Source organism: Manis javanica, chromosome 4 (genome assembly GCF_040802235.1).
Source record: "Manis javanica isolate MJ-LG chromosome 4, MJ_LKY, whole genome shotgun sequence".
NCBI classification, from domain to species: Eukaryota; Metazoa; Chordata; class Mammalia; order Pholidota; family Manidae; genus Manis; species Manis javanica.
The window spans coordinates 116625139-116637566 of NC_133159.1; the positions used below are offsets into that span (position 1 = coordinate 116625139).

The 12428-nt window shown below is 48.0% G+C and overlaps 1 protein-coding gene across 6 annotated transcripts in view; it reads right to left on the bottom strand.

The window, feature by feature from the left end:
* Positions 1 to 8017: 8017 nt before the first annotated feature.
* ULK2 (unc-51 like autophagy activating kinase 2) overlaps positions 8018 to 12428 on the bottom strand; it is a 163639-nt gene continuing 159228 nt past the window's right edge. For all 6 annotated transcript variants that reach the window (XM_037012928.2, XM_037012924.2, XM_037012937.2 and 3 more), the window contains 2 exons: positions 11011 to 11146; positions 8018 to 10220 (listed from right to left, as the gene is read on the bottom strand). In XM_037012928.2, coding sequence (XP_036868823.1) covers positions 10162 to 10220; positions 11011 to 11146 — 195 coding nt within the window. In that variant the 3' untranslated portion in view covers positions 8018 to 10161. The remainder of the gene's footprint in view (positions 10221 to 11010; positions 11147 to 12428) is intronic.

A 12428-nucleotide genomic window follows, 5' to 3' on the forward strand; every position in this document is an offset into this window, starting at 1 on the left:
GTCTCACAGTGAGCTCCTGAAACCGACTCTCTTCTCTCCCTGCTGACCTAGAGCCAGTTCTTCCCGGGGCAAGCCCCATGACCTTCCTGGTTGCTCTGATCATAACTACCCCACTTTAGTCGGTTAGGAGAATGCTCGGTCAGGGGAGTCCTCAGAATGCCTAACCTCTTAGTCCTATGTGGTCACCACAGCGACTCGCTTGCCCAGCTTGGGCCACAGCAGCTGCAGACATTGTGGTGGAAAAGGGGGGCTGAGGGCTTCTCAGCCAGCTGACCTCACTGTCCCCTGCTTCCTCCACACCCTGGTGGCCTCCAGACCCTCCAGGATTGAAGAGCAAAAACAGGCAAGGGGTCAGGGTCAGCTCTCTCATCTGAGGGAGGTTCCCCTGGCCACAGCAGATGTCAAAAGCTTTCTCTGTCTCAAGTGGTGGATTTTGGAGAGCACTCCCCACTCCCTCTATCCCAGGGACTCCTGCCCTCCTTTCCCTTGACATAGGAGACTCCATCCCCCTGCCCTTGGTCTCTGATAGAAAATCTCCAGTTTTTCTGCCAAGGTCCCCTTACACCAACAGGACAGGCTCTTCCCATCAGACCCATAGCCCACGTATCTCCCGGTGACACTCCCAAACACCTGCGGCCCTAGGGAGTGTTTGAGAGCAGCTGGCTGGATATGAACTCTTGGCCGTTCGATTTTGCAGGTGCTTAAGACACTTGAATGTCTCTCCAGAATGTTGCCCAAGCTTCAGAAGACACATAAAAGTTCTCCCGCAGGAACTGCTGGAGGGAGGTGCGAGCCGCCCTCTGCCCTCCATCCGCAGGGGTGGAGGGGTGTGCTCAATGCGTGGTCTTGGCCTAGATACCCAAAAAAGCAGAGTCAGAGATAAAGGCTCATGTGGGGGGACCTCACAGAGAAGCCCGAACAGGACAGGGAGGGAGGAGAGGAAGGAAGGACATGTTGCTAAGTTGGTGACCACTCAATCCCGGTGGCTGGTCTCCTTGGGAGAGGGAAGCACACTGATGTCAGCCTCAAATGTCTCTGCTACTGGCAACTTGGGCATCAGTGAAGTAGGCCTGTACTACTTCATGGGTAGCTTTAAACACTGCCACTATGGCCAGCTTGTTATGAGCTCATCGTGCACTGGGAGTGGCCAAGGACAGAGGCTGGTTGACCTCCAGTGGACAAGTCATGTGTCCACCTGGTTTGCTCAGTCCTCCAACAGTGGCCAATGGCATGAAATGCTTTATGCCACTGCCTCAGTCATCCACATGCCCCTTCCCCAGATCTCAACTCCCATTTTCCAATCTTGCTTCTTCTGGGCAAAGCCATTCACCACTGCCCACGTGTCTGTATAGACCCCACCTCAGACCTCATCTCCCTCTGTACAAAAACAATGACTAGGCATGCTGCTTGAAGCTCTGCCCCCCTTGCAAACAGGGTTTTGTGTGTGCCCTAGCTCTGCCAATCCAACAGATCTACACTGGACCTCACAGGAGAAGCAGAGAAGCAGGGGCCTCAGGGACGTTCCTCTGCCACCAGGAGTGGTTGCCACAGATTAACTCCCAGAGCAGCAGTGGATGCAACGTTACAGCAACACACCAATGTCCTTCCTTCAGCAGTTCTGTGGCCTGATTTTTGCCTTTGTTCCAAGTTCTCCAGGCCTCCCCCAAACATTTTACAGTCACTTTCTCACAAAAGCCTAAACCAGCCAGTCATTTCCCTTTGTGGTAGATTGCACAAATGGCTGCAGGAATTCCTCCTATTCCCAGTGTTGAACACGGTTTTGCAATGTCATTGCCATACTTCCCAATAAGTGGAGTCTATTTCTCCACTCCTTGAATCTGGACTTGTCCAATGGGACACCAGCAAGTATGATTCAAAGGGTATAGAGGTTACTGCAGCTTGCTCTCTTATGCCCACAGACATCACCATGTAAACAAGGCTGGGTGCCTGCTGGATAATGGCAGACAGGTGGCCAAGTCATCCTTGATAACCCAGCTAAACACCAAGCAAGCCTACAAACTTGGGGGGGCCATCCTAGACCACTCAGTACCAGCCACACTGAGCCAGACCAGAAAGAAGAACTATCCAAATCGGACCACAGAATTATGAGAAATAGTATGTTTATTATTATGAGCCATTAAGTTTTGGGGTGGTTTGTTACTCAGCAGGAACTAACTCATACACTATTTCTAGTAACAGAGAACCCTGCCTGATATACTCCTACGTCCTATTTATCTACAAGTCATGTTGACTTGGAGAGGATTCATTACCTCTTGAAACCATTCATCTTTCTCATTTAAGTTACAGTTGGTGTCCCTGCATCTACTCGGGCCCCCTCCAGTCTTTTCTCCAACCTGTCAATTTAATCAGGCCACACCTAAAACTTTTTAACGCTTTAAACTGACCTGCCTCAACATCTCTCCCCACCCCATTGGGTGGAGCCTAGACACTCAGACCTTTGGTCACATGGTGGTGGTTCCTGAGAGCCCAATCTTCCATCATGGAATACACTCCCCTCCTTGCTCACATGGGCACAGAGATGCTCAAAACAGTATATGCATATAAGCTGATTCATCCACTTTATTTGGATTTGGGGGTGGTGTCTCAGGGCATGGGCTCTGGACAAGCCTGATGGAGGCAGAATCCTGAGGCAGGTTCCCACCATCTCTGAGAAATCAGTAAGTGACCCTCTCTGTGCTTCAGGTTCCCCACAGCGGGGCTGTGAGGTTTACATCTTTATGTGTATGAGTCTTAGAAGTGTGGCTGACACACAGCATGCGTACAATATGGCAGCCATCTTCTTCATCATCATGATTTTCCACAAGTATTTGTTGAGCACCTACTATTTGACAGGCACTGTCCTGGGAGCTAGGGACACAATTACCAAGATGGTAAGACTCCTGGCTCTGGAGAGCTGACATTTTCATGAGGTGAGGAAAATAATAAACAAGTAAAAATATAAACAAGGTTAATTTCAGAAAGTGATAACTGCTGCCAAGAGCAAAACAGTGCTGGGGTAGAGAGTGACTCAATTGTATCTATGTCACCATTGCTGCACGGGCCGCCTGCCACAGGGCTTTGGCGCAGGCCAGTCCCTCTCTTGGAACACTCCACCTCCTTTCTTAATCTTTTCCCAGCTTTCTTGACTGGTCCCCTTCCCTCACTACACGCCTCCATAGCATCTCTCTTTTGTTGCAGTAACCACAGTCGTCTCGTTGTATTTGCTAAAGTCTTGTCTTTTGTTCACTGCTGTATCCGGGGTCAGCACAGAGCCAATAACACAGGAGGGGTGAACAATTTTAAGTGCCTGAATGAGGCAGGAGACAGAGGAGAGCTGAGCCCAACGTGCCAGTTCCTTGAAATGCATCAGCCTCTGGCACAGGAAGCAGCTCAGGAGGAACTCCGTCCCAGGACCCCGCCTCACACCAGGCCCCTCCCCTCCCCTCTCCCTAATTCTAGGCCTTCACCCCTCAATGCATCATAGGGCAACTTGGACATTTTTCCTCTGCACTCCGGGGGCTGGAGGCCTTGCCGCGAAAGCCAGCGGGGCTGCCCCCACACCAGCACCCCCCCCCCCGCGGCCCGAGGAGCCGCCGCGGGAGCGGAAGGCCGGGGAGACGGCAGCCCCAGCGGCGGGCTCCGCCCCACTTCCTTCCGGAAGGGCGCTGCGTCTGGGGGGTCACCTCCTCGGGCTCGTAGAGGCGAGCCGGACGGCTGCCCCTCGGCGGGGAGGGGGGGGCGTTTCAATCAGTCCGCCGGCCCTGCAGGCCCGCCTCACCGCCCACCCAGACCGGGCGCGCTCTGGGCGCCGCCTTCCCGGGGGCCGGCCGCGCCGGGCCTCGCCCGCGGGACCCGGAGCCGCTCTGTCCCGGTGGGGAGGGGCGCCCGCCGAGGGCCGCGGGGGGCACGTGGGGCAGGCCGCCCGGCCGCGGCGCCAGTTCCCTCTCGCAGGCCCGAGGAGGCACGGAGCGGGCCTGCTGCTGACACCGTGTGGTGCGAGGGTCCCGGGACGCGAGACTCCGACGGAACTTACATTTACGTACCCACAAGCCTTAAAATACACATCCCATATTTTGAACTCACCAATATAGCAAAGCTAAAATGGTGATGAAGGGTCAGCGGCAAGGCCCTGGGAGGCGGTTTCGCAGTCAGCGCGCGCAGCCCCGCTGAGAGGTGAGGCACTGCCAACGGCGCTCACTTGGGCGGGTAGGGCTCCAGGGGCTGCTGCTGGGCGCGCGGTACCCCAGCCCCGCCCGAGAGGGCACAGCATGAAACATTTTTAGTATTCAAAGCAAAACTACCACCACTAACTGAACGCTTGCTGAGCCCCAGTAATTGTGCACAGGGCATTTCCCCCCAAAAAATGGTATTTGAAGGTGTACTACTTTGATTTTCTTTAAATGGGTGAAAAAAAATGGAGGCTGAGGAAGGTGAAGAGACTTGCCCAAGGCCACAGAGCAAAAGTCAGTAGACCACCTCATCTGTCAAAGAACCAAAAAAACAAAGTTATTCTCCAAAAATGTTCCAGAACTAAGAATTGTGCGAATTTTGCATTCTATATACCTATTAACAGTTTGATGAGTTGTTTAAAAGCAGAACTGTCACCTGGACCTGGGCTTCTGACCCACTGTCACTCTCTCAATCCATGTTAACTGGACCTCCTGGACACCACAGTGAACAAGTGAAAACCGGTCAGTCAGTGGGCACCATCCGTGTACCTCTATCCTTGTCATGTGCATCTTGGATGTCTGTCTCTCCTGCTATTAATCTACGTGCCAGGGTTGGCAAACTCCTGACTGGGTACCAGGTCTGGCCCATGGCCTTAAGAATGGTTTTTACATTTTCAAATGGATAGAAAAAGTAAAAAAGAGTATTTCATGACACATGAAAATTTTATCCAAATTTCAATTTCCGCAAATAAGGTCTTATTGGAACACAACCGTGTTCATTTGCATATTGTCTATGACTGCTTTTCGACACAACTGCCATGTTGACTACTTGCCACAGAGCCCATGGAATGTTTGAGTGTTCTGCAAGGGTATCAGCATAACCCGTGACTCCTCTGTCAGCCCTGGCAATTAGATTATGACCCAGCCCACCTTGAGGACAGGGCACCCCCAAGTCCACACCCCCAAGTTTTTTTCATGTTCTCGAAAATCCTCAACTGCCTATGAAACCTCTTAGACAATGCACCACTGGGAGTTCTCTTGTTCCCTCCTGACGTGAGCCAGGAGCTCTATTCTCTCACTTTATTTCTAAATAAGAGCCTGTACCTTGCTCTCCTACCTTGAATGTTTGTGAAGCTCATTCTTCGGCTTCGTGAACAAGAACCCTAGCATCATTTCCTCCCACCTTAACTTTCCTTCATCTGTTTTGTTTACTACAAACACCTTTCCTAGTTGGTTAATTTTTTCCTATACATATACCTAAAAACTTTGTTTAAAAATTCACATAATTATAAAAGCTCCTGGTGAAAATACTACCAGCATTATGGAATATAAAGTTAAACATGACTCCATCTCCACAACTTCAATTTTCCAGACACAACTGACAGGAACTTGCTATTTCAATGGACAGCCATTGACCTGTCTTCATCATTTTATAGACACTTAAATATGTTCAAACCTTTTTAAAGCTTTTTCATTGTATTTAGGTTTAGAAGAGTTCTCCCCAGGGATTAAAGAGAAAAACTCATTCATGCTCAACATATTTTGGGTTTCCACCGGAAATTGCAAATCTGCTTTTCACGTTCAGTGTAAGGCATTCTGTACCAACTCAGCTGCCCCAACTTTGTGCTCCTTAGGGAACACCACCAGAAAGGAGGTGCTGGGTGGGCATGGAGTGAGCAGGGGTGGGACTCCGGGCCCAGTGTGGGGACAGGAGCGAGCTCCCTTCACCCGGGCTCCCTGCAGGCCCTCCTCTGCTGCTCTCCAGCTGTGCAGCCCTTCCCTGGGGGGAGTTATTCTTCAGGTCTGTTTCTCCCATCTGTAAAACCAGGTAAGTCAGGGTTGGTACGATGATCAAATAAAGTATAAATATTAGGTACAAACATTTCATTAACATTTACTGATAGACCTAAAGGGGCCATGAATTAAAGGATGTCGGAAAGCAGGCTGCCCAGAGGGGCATAGCAAGCGGTGTCCTTTCAGCAGTTGTCCAGCCAGAGAAATGTGGTGCCAGTGAGCTCTAGATCCAGGTCTTGTCCCCCAAAACACAAAACAAATTCCTCTCTACATGCCGCTGTTGGCAGCCGCGCTCAGAAAATAGCGCCCAATGCAGGGCAGCCGGAAGGCCCCGAACTTCCTAATGACAAATCATCCCACACCACTAAACTACATGCTAATTGCGCCTTGGCATAAGGACCAATGAGACCCACCAAATGGTTATGCTAATAAGGCATATGGAGCCGCACCAACCAGGTCAGAGCATGAGAACTATATAAGCAAGCCTCTCCTTCCCCTCTGGGTCCTGCCCAACTCATTTGTTTCACAAAGAGCTGAAGAATAAAGCTTTCTGCAGAAGAATCCTGCTGTTGTTGCATGCTGTTCTTGCCGGCGAGGACAGGGCACGCGACAGCCGCAACCCGCCCAAGCCCCCCACCCCCAAAGAAAACTAAACAGCGAGGCACTTCAACTGCCAGGGGTCCTGAGGCCTACACGTGCCAGGGCCGCTCAGACAGCCTTGTCCTCACCACTACTCTGAGCCCCGTGCCCTTCTCCCCGCTGACGGCTATGGAGAGGTTAGGGAGCGCGCCCTGGACACACAGCCACGCAGGGGAGCCGGAGTCTGACACCAACTGGCCTCGCATGGAGGCTGAGAACCCTTTCCTGTACACGCACGCCCAGCTGGCTTTTCCTCAAGAAGCTCACAGACTCCCAAAGACCGGGCGGGTCGGAGCAGGAGAGCATCAGCGCGGCGCGGCCTCCACGCTGGGGCGGCGCACCGGGAGCTTGGCGGCCGCTCGGATCCGCGCCCAGGAGGTACGTGGAGGCCATGCAGAGAATGCGTCGGACAAGAGAGATCCTTGCGGCACATCAAAGACTGGGCAAGAGGCCCTCTGCGGAAAGGGAAAACCTGCCGGTGGGGTTCACCTGCTCAGCATGCAGTCCGGGCTCCCCGGCACGCGCGGGCGGGTGCCGCCGGCATGCGAAGCCTGGGCCCCGCCGCCCTGCCAGCAGCACCGGCCTTCACTCCTTTCTCCTGAGCGGTCCCGTCCTGAATTCCCATGGCCCATCACCCGTTTGGGTCTGACTCTTCCACGGAGGCTGCGATCCTACGGGCTGTCAGCCTCCCATACGGCGCAGTGCTTTTGTAGCTGGATGGCTTCTGCTGTTTCCTCCAACTCCAGAGGAAAGGCCATTCGGACCGGACCCCACTCCCAAAGTATTCTCCCAAGGGCTGTGACCAACGAGGAGGCTTTCAGGGCTGAGGACTCGGGGGCTGCGTGCAGGAGGGCCAGGGCGTTCTAAGATGCGCCTATCAGGGCAGGGTGGACGCCAAGTTCCCTGAGCAGCAGCTGCTCTCACGAGTGTGTCAGCAGGCGGCACAACCACACTTTACTCCAGAAGGAATGTGACTGCTTATAGAATCTACAAGGACGAAGCTTCCACGAACGGTGGGCCGCCATCCTCAATGGCCTGTGCTCAAACCCCTTGCACCTCAAGGACTTGGTGGCTTCCTGAGCCAGTGGCCGCCTGTCCACTTGTCCCACTCCACCTTCTATTCACCCCATGGGGCCCGGGCACTGTCCACAATCTCCCCTCCCTCTCCCCCCAGCAGAGGCAGAACTGCTGCTTAGCTAGTCCTGGAGGGAGCCATCGGGTTTGCACAGGGCTGTCGCAGCTAAAGCATGCCCTTGGGCAGGAACAGCCAGCTGCAAGTTCCTGATCACATCGCCCTTTATATCTGTATGTCCCTAACTTCCCAGGGTATGGCTTGAATACAGGTGTCAACCCATGACTGTGTGGACTGGTCCATTTCTATTTTATGAAACAGATGATATGCAATTAAAAAGTACTCATGGAAACATAAAGCATTTATTATTGCTATAATCAAGGCAAAACCTCTTAAAACAATTGGCCTTGATAATGGAAGCATTATCAGCATCTTTATTCATGAATTTGCCATATGTTCTTTGCTGTTCAGACTTCATGGTTTCATATCTACCATCTACCACAGGTCTGCACCATACAAGAGGAAGAGAATGAATTTGAAGTCACAAAGCACTGGCTTAACCACTTTCTGCCACCTAACTTCAGATCAGTCACTGTGAACTTGTTTCACCCTGTGTTTAAAAAAGAAAGGGGCAGAGGGGCCAGAATTAAGCCACCCTCTGGGAGGATCAACTGAGAAAACGCGGGTGATAATCAAGAGAACATGAATGAAATTGCCCTGTGCACTTTACACAAAATGGAGTTTCCCTAATAACAGTGCTGTAACCCCGGCAGGGAGGGGCAGGAACCCTCACTACACAGTCTATGTTCATGGCAGTCTGTGTGACAGTCACTAGGAATCTGAAATCCTGGGGCCGGATAAAGGATTATTTGCCACCAAGCCTTCAAACTCACTAAGGAAGGCCATGTATGGACCCAGCATTACCCTAGAAACACTTTGTCAGCTTTATTTTACCCTATGATACATCTGTCCAGGCAATAATAAAAAGGTTATTACACAACAATTCGGTGAGTTTTACCTAGTTTCAAGAATAATGCATGCAGTTACAAATGAGAGGTAGAAACACTGTATTAAAGACCTAAAAATACAAACATCATATAAATAAATGTTCAAATTAACTGCTGGAATTTCATACAGATAAATAAGATAAAAATTACATTACTTTGTCAAAGTAAAGGAAAACCATGTTTCTGATGTTTTTATCAGTACACTAAAGATAGATTAATGCCAAAAAGCTTCTGCACAATTTGTCAGTTTATATTATCTAAAAGGATTAAAACTGGAGAATGGTTTATTCAAGTATTCAAGCAGGTAAATAAAAGAAACCAAATAATATGCAATGTAGGAACCATTTCTGGAAGGATGTTAACTACCCACATTCTCCATGACTAGCTATTTGGTGACCTGTCAGGATAAACATGAAAAGTACACATTAGGCTAGAGAAAGCTGCCCATTTTCCTCTGAGAAAATAAATCTCATTTTTCGCTAACTTCATGTAGAAACTCCACATCACTAACAAGCCTTTAGATCACCAGCTTTGTTTTGGCCCAATTAAATTTCTTGAGTATCTCTTGATATTTTTTCTTAATACTGCCCAAGTAAGCCTAAGGTCCCAGGCATGTATGCATTCTGCATGCACAAGAAAAATGCAATCAAAAGCAAACCACCAGCAACTCAAATATGTCACTGAGGAAATCTGTAGTTGTAGAAGAGCAGGTTAAAAAAAGCAAAGGTTCATATGAACACAAGTTTTTACCACTTAAAAGTCCACTAGAGATTACATGTGAATTCTGGAAATGGTATGTGTATATAATCAAGTAAGTATTTTAAACAAGTCCATTGTGCCTCAGTTAGTTTTAAATTGCAAAATCCAATACACAGTTGTTTTAATAAATTAGTGCAATATGAAAGGTTTTGGAAAATTAATGGGTATCCATACTAAATCAAATTGAAGATTTCACAATTTCTTCCATGAGCCACTTTCTGCTTCTTGAGCTGTTTCTTCCTGAGCTGTTTAAAGGTGCATGCTCAGACTTAGACAGACCTACCCCAATACCACACTGCCTGGATTGAGATGCAGATTTTTACTCAGTAAACACATAGAATTTCACACAGTGCTCTGGTGAACTGAGTGAAGAGCCACTCACTTTGTTTCATTCTTAATTATCCTTAACAATAACTGCACTGGTAATTCTAGTTCTAAGGTACAATTATTTACCAAGTCCAAGCCGAGAGCCTAGTGTAAGACTCCCACTGCTGCTTTCACAAAGGCAAAGGGACAGGGTGACTTCTCTGATAAGGCAGATTCCCTACAAATATGTCGTTTGGGTTTGTTTTCCCTTTTTGAAATCACTGTCTGCTCTTTGGTAGTCACCAGGTAAGAAACTAGTTTCCTGGGGGTGGGCTACACAGACCCCAAGCTGTCATCCAAATGTGTCATCTCTCATCCCCCCATTGGTCCGCGGGACAAGCCTGCTGGCCGCTGCTCACATGGTCGAGGTGCTATAGCAGAGAGCTGACAATCTTCTTTCAATACTAGATTTATCTAGAAATAAAATAAATTCATAATAAAAATCATTTATACTTTCAGAATCTAGGAAAGAACAACTAATGGGGAAAAAAAACAAAACTCATCTCTGTTCTATCTTTACCCCAAAGTTAATAGTTCTGAATACTTTTTCTTTTTTCTGCCTGGTAAGTGTTTAGACATGATTTCTAGCATGTTACCCAGTTGTACAACTTGGGTTAGCACATCAAATAAAGAACCTTTAGGTTTTAACGGCCATCTTCCTCACAACTGCAAATAATTTAGAACTGCCATCCCCTTGTGGCTCTTCGAGGTGTGGTGTGACCACATACACCCAGCGGGTCCACCGCGTCCCCAAACGCCACATCACTGGGCTCATCACTAAGAGTGATTGGCGCCACCCCAGTATCCTGTCCAGGCCTCACTCTGCCGTCTGCACCAAAGCGGCAGTGCCCAGGCTCCTCGGCCACCAGGCCCATGAGGCACAAGTAGGTGCATTTATTACTATTTAATAAAAACAAAGTGCTCTACATATACAAACACACCCACCAACACAGCAATGCAGAGTAGACATCTAAAGACTGGTGAGTAACAAAAGCAATCAGTACTTTACACACATTCTCTCTAATCCTCACAGCTTGCGAGGGAAGCATTGGCCCTTCTTCTTTTCCAAGAACCTGAGACTGTGAAGGTAAGTGATTTGTGCAAGCCTGGAAAACCAAGATTCAAACCCAGGCAGTATGATACCACACTCTGTCTTCTAACATCTAAACTGACATGAACAGACATGCTTTCTAACTCAACTTACATTTATGTATATTTTCAATATCTGCAGGGTCCTGGAGGATCTTAGTTAGACCTTCCAACAGAAGGGCTGCCTTATGGTAGCGATGAACAGTGTCCTCGGTCTGCTGGAACATCTCATCCAGGGCTGCAGACCGAACCTGCGACCGGTCAACAAAAATGAAAAGCTCTCAACTTTTCCAAGAAAATACAAATCCATGTGGGCAGTGTGACTTTAAGTGGGATCTATCTGAAAATTAACACATTCTGACAAATGATATAACCTACCAAACTATATAAAACTTATAAGCCATGTAAAGGAGCTACTTGACAGGAGAGCTATTCTATGTTCAAACACAGCCTTCTCATACTCAGAGGTCATGACTCATAAACTGTTTATTTCTAAATTGGCTCTTCTATGACTTCACTAGAAAGCATATTTTAAAAATGCACTTTTATACTAGGGTAACCTGGCACTTCATTAAAGTAGATTTTGTCACAATAAAAGAATTAAATGTTTTAAGTCACTTATCAACTTCTTCCAAAGAATTTTCTGGTGTAGTCATTCATTCTTCAGAGATAATTTATTGAGCACCTAGTAAGTGCCAGGCAATGAGCACACAATGGAGGAGGAGCTCACAGTCTGAAGGGAGACACAGGCCTGCAAAACATGCCATCTGTTCCAAGGGATAGGTGCTTACAGAAGGAAGTCCAAGATGATGTTGAGTACATAGAAACTGCAGCTGAGCCCACCAGGAAAGGAAGAGGGCACTAGGGAAAGCTCTCAGGAGGGGACAGTCATGCCCTGTCACAATGAAGGGGTGGCAGTCAGCCAGATGGCAGGAAAGGTGGGCAAGGGGTTCCCAGAAAGAGGAGACAGTGGTATAATTCACAAAGTTATGAGTACTTGAGAGACCAACAACATTCTGATTTTCTTTTTGTTAAATACCAGTACAATCAGTATTCAGTATCTTAATTTGCTTTGCCTATTTCAAAAATAATTTAAAGCCACTGACAATAAGATAAAATGCATAAGGAAAATGAGAGTCATGAAAGGGAAGGAGAAATAATAGCTAAACGTAAGTGCTATTATGTGTAAGCTTGCTAAGCAGCCAGGGCAAAAGGAGGTGCTTATTGAAGTCACATGTCTCTTATCATCAGGAAAGGAAGAAGCACAATTCCCTATGATGGGACATATTTCCTGGCACAAATTTCTAAGAAAAAAACATCATATAAAGTCTTAATTTATAGAGGAATATAATGCATATTATTCATGTCTACAGTTTAGGGCAAAATAATGTATAGTATTCTTATCCAATTTATATTCCCAAATTACTTTTGTGACTTTTTATAACGGCTTTCAAAATAAGGCCAAGAGTGTAATATAACAGTACAATACAAACTAGACAAATTTGGGAGGGAGGATCTATTAATGTGGTAAAA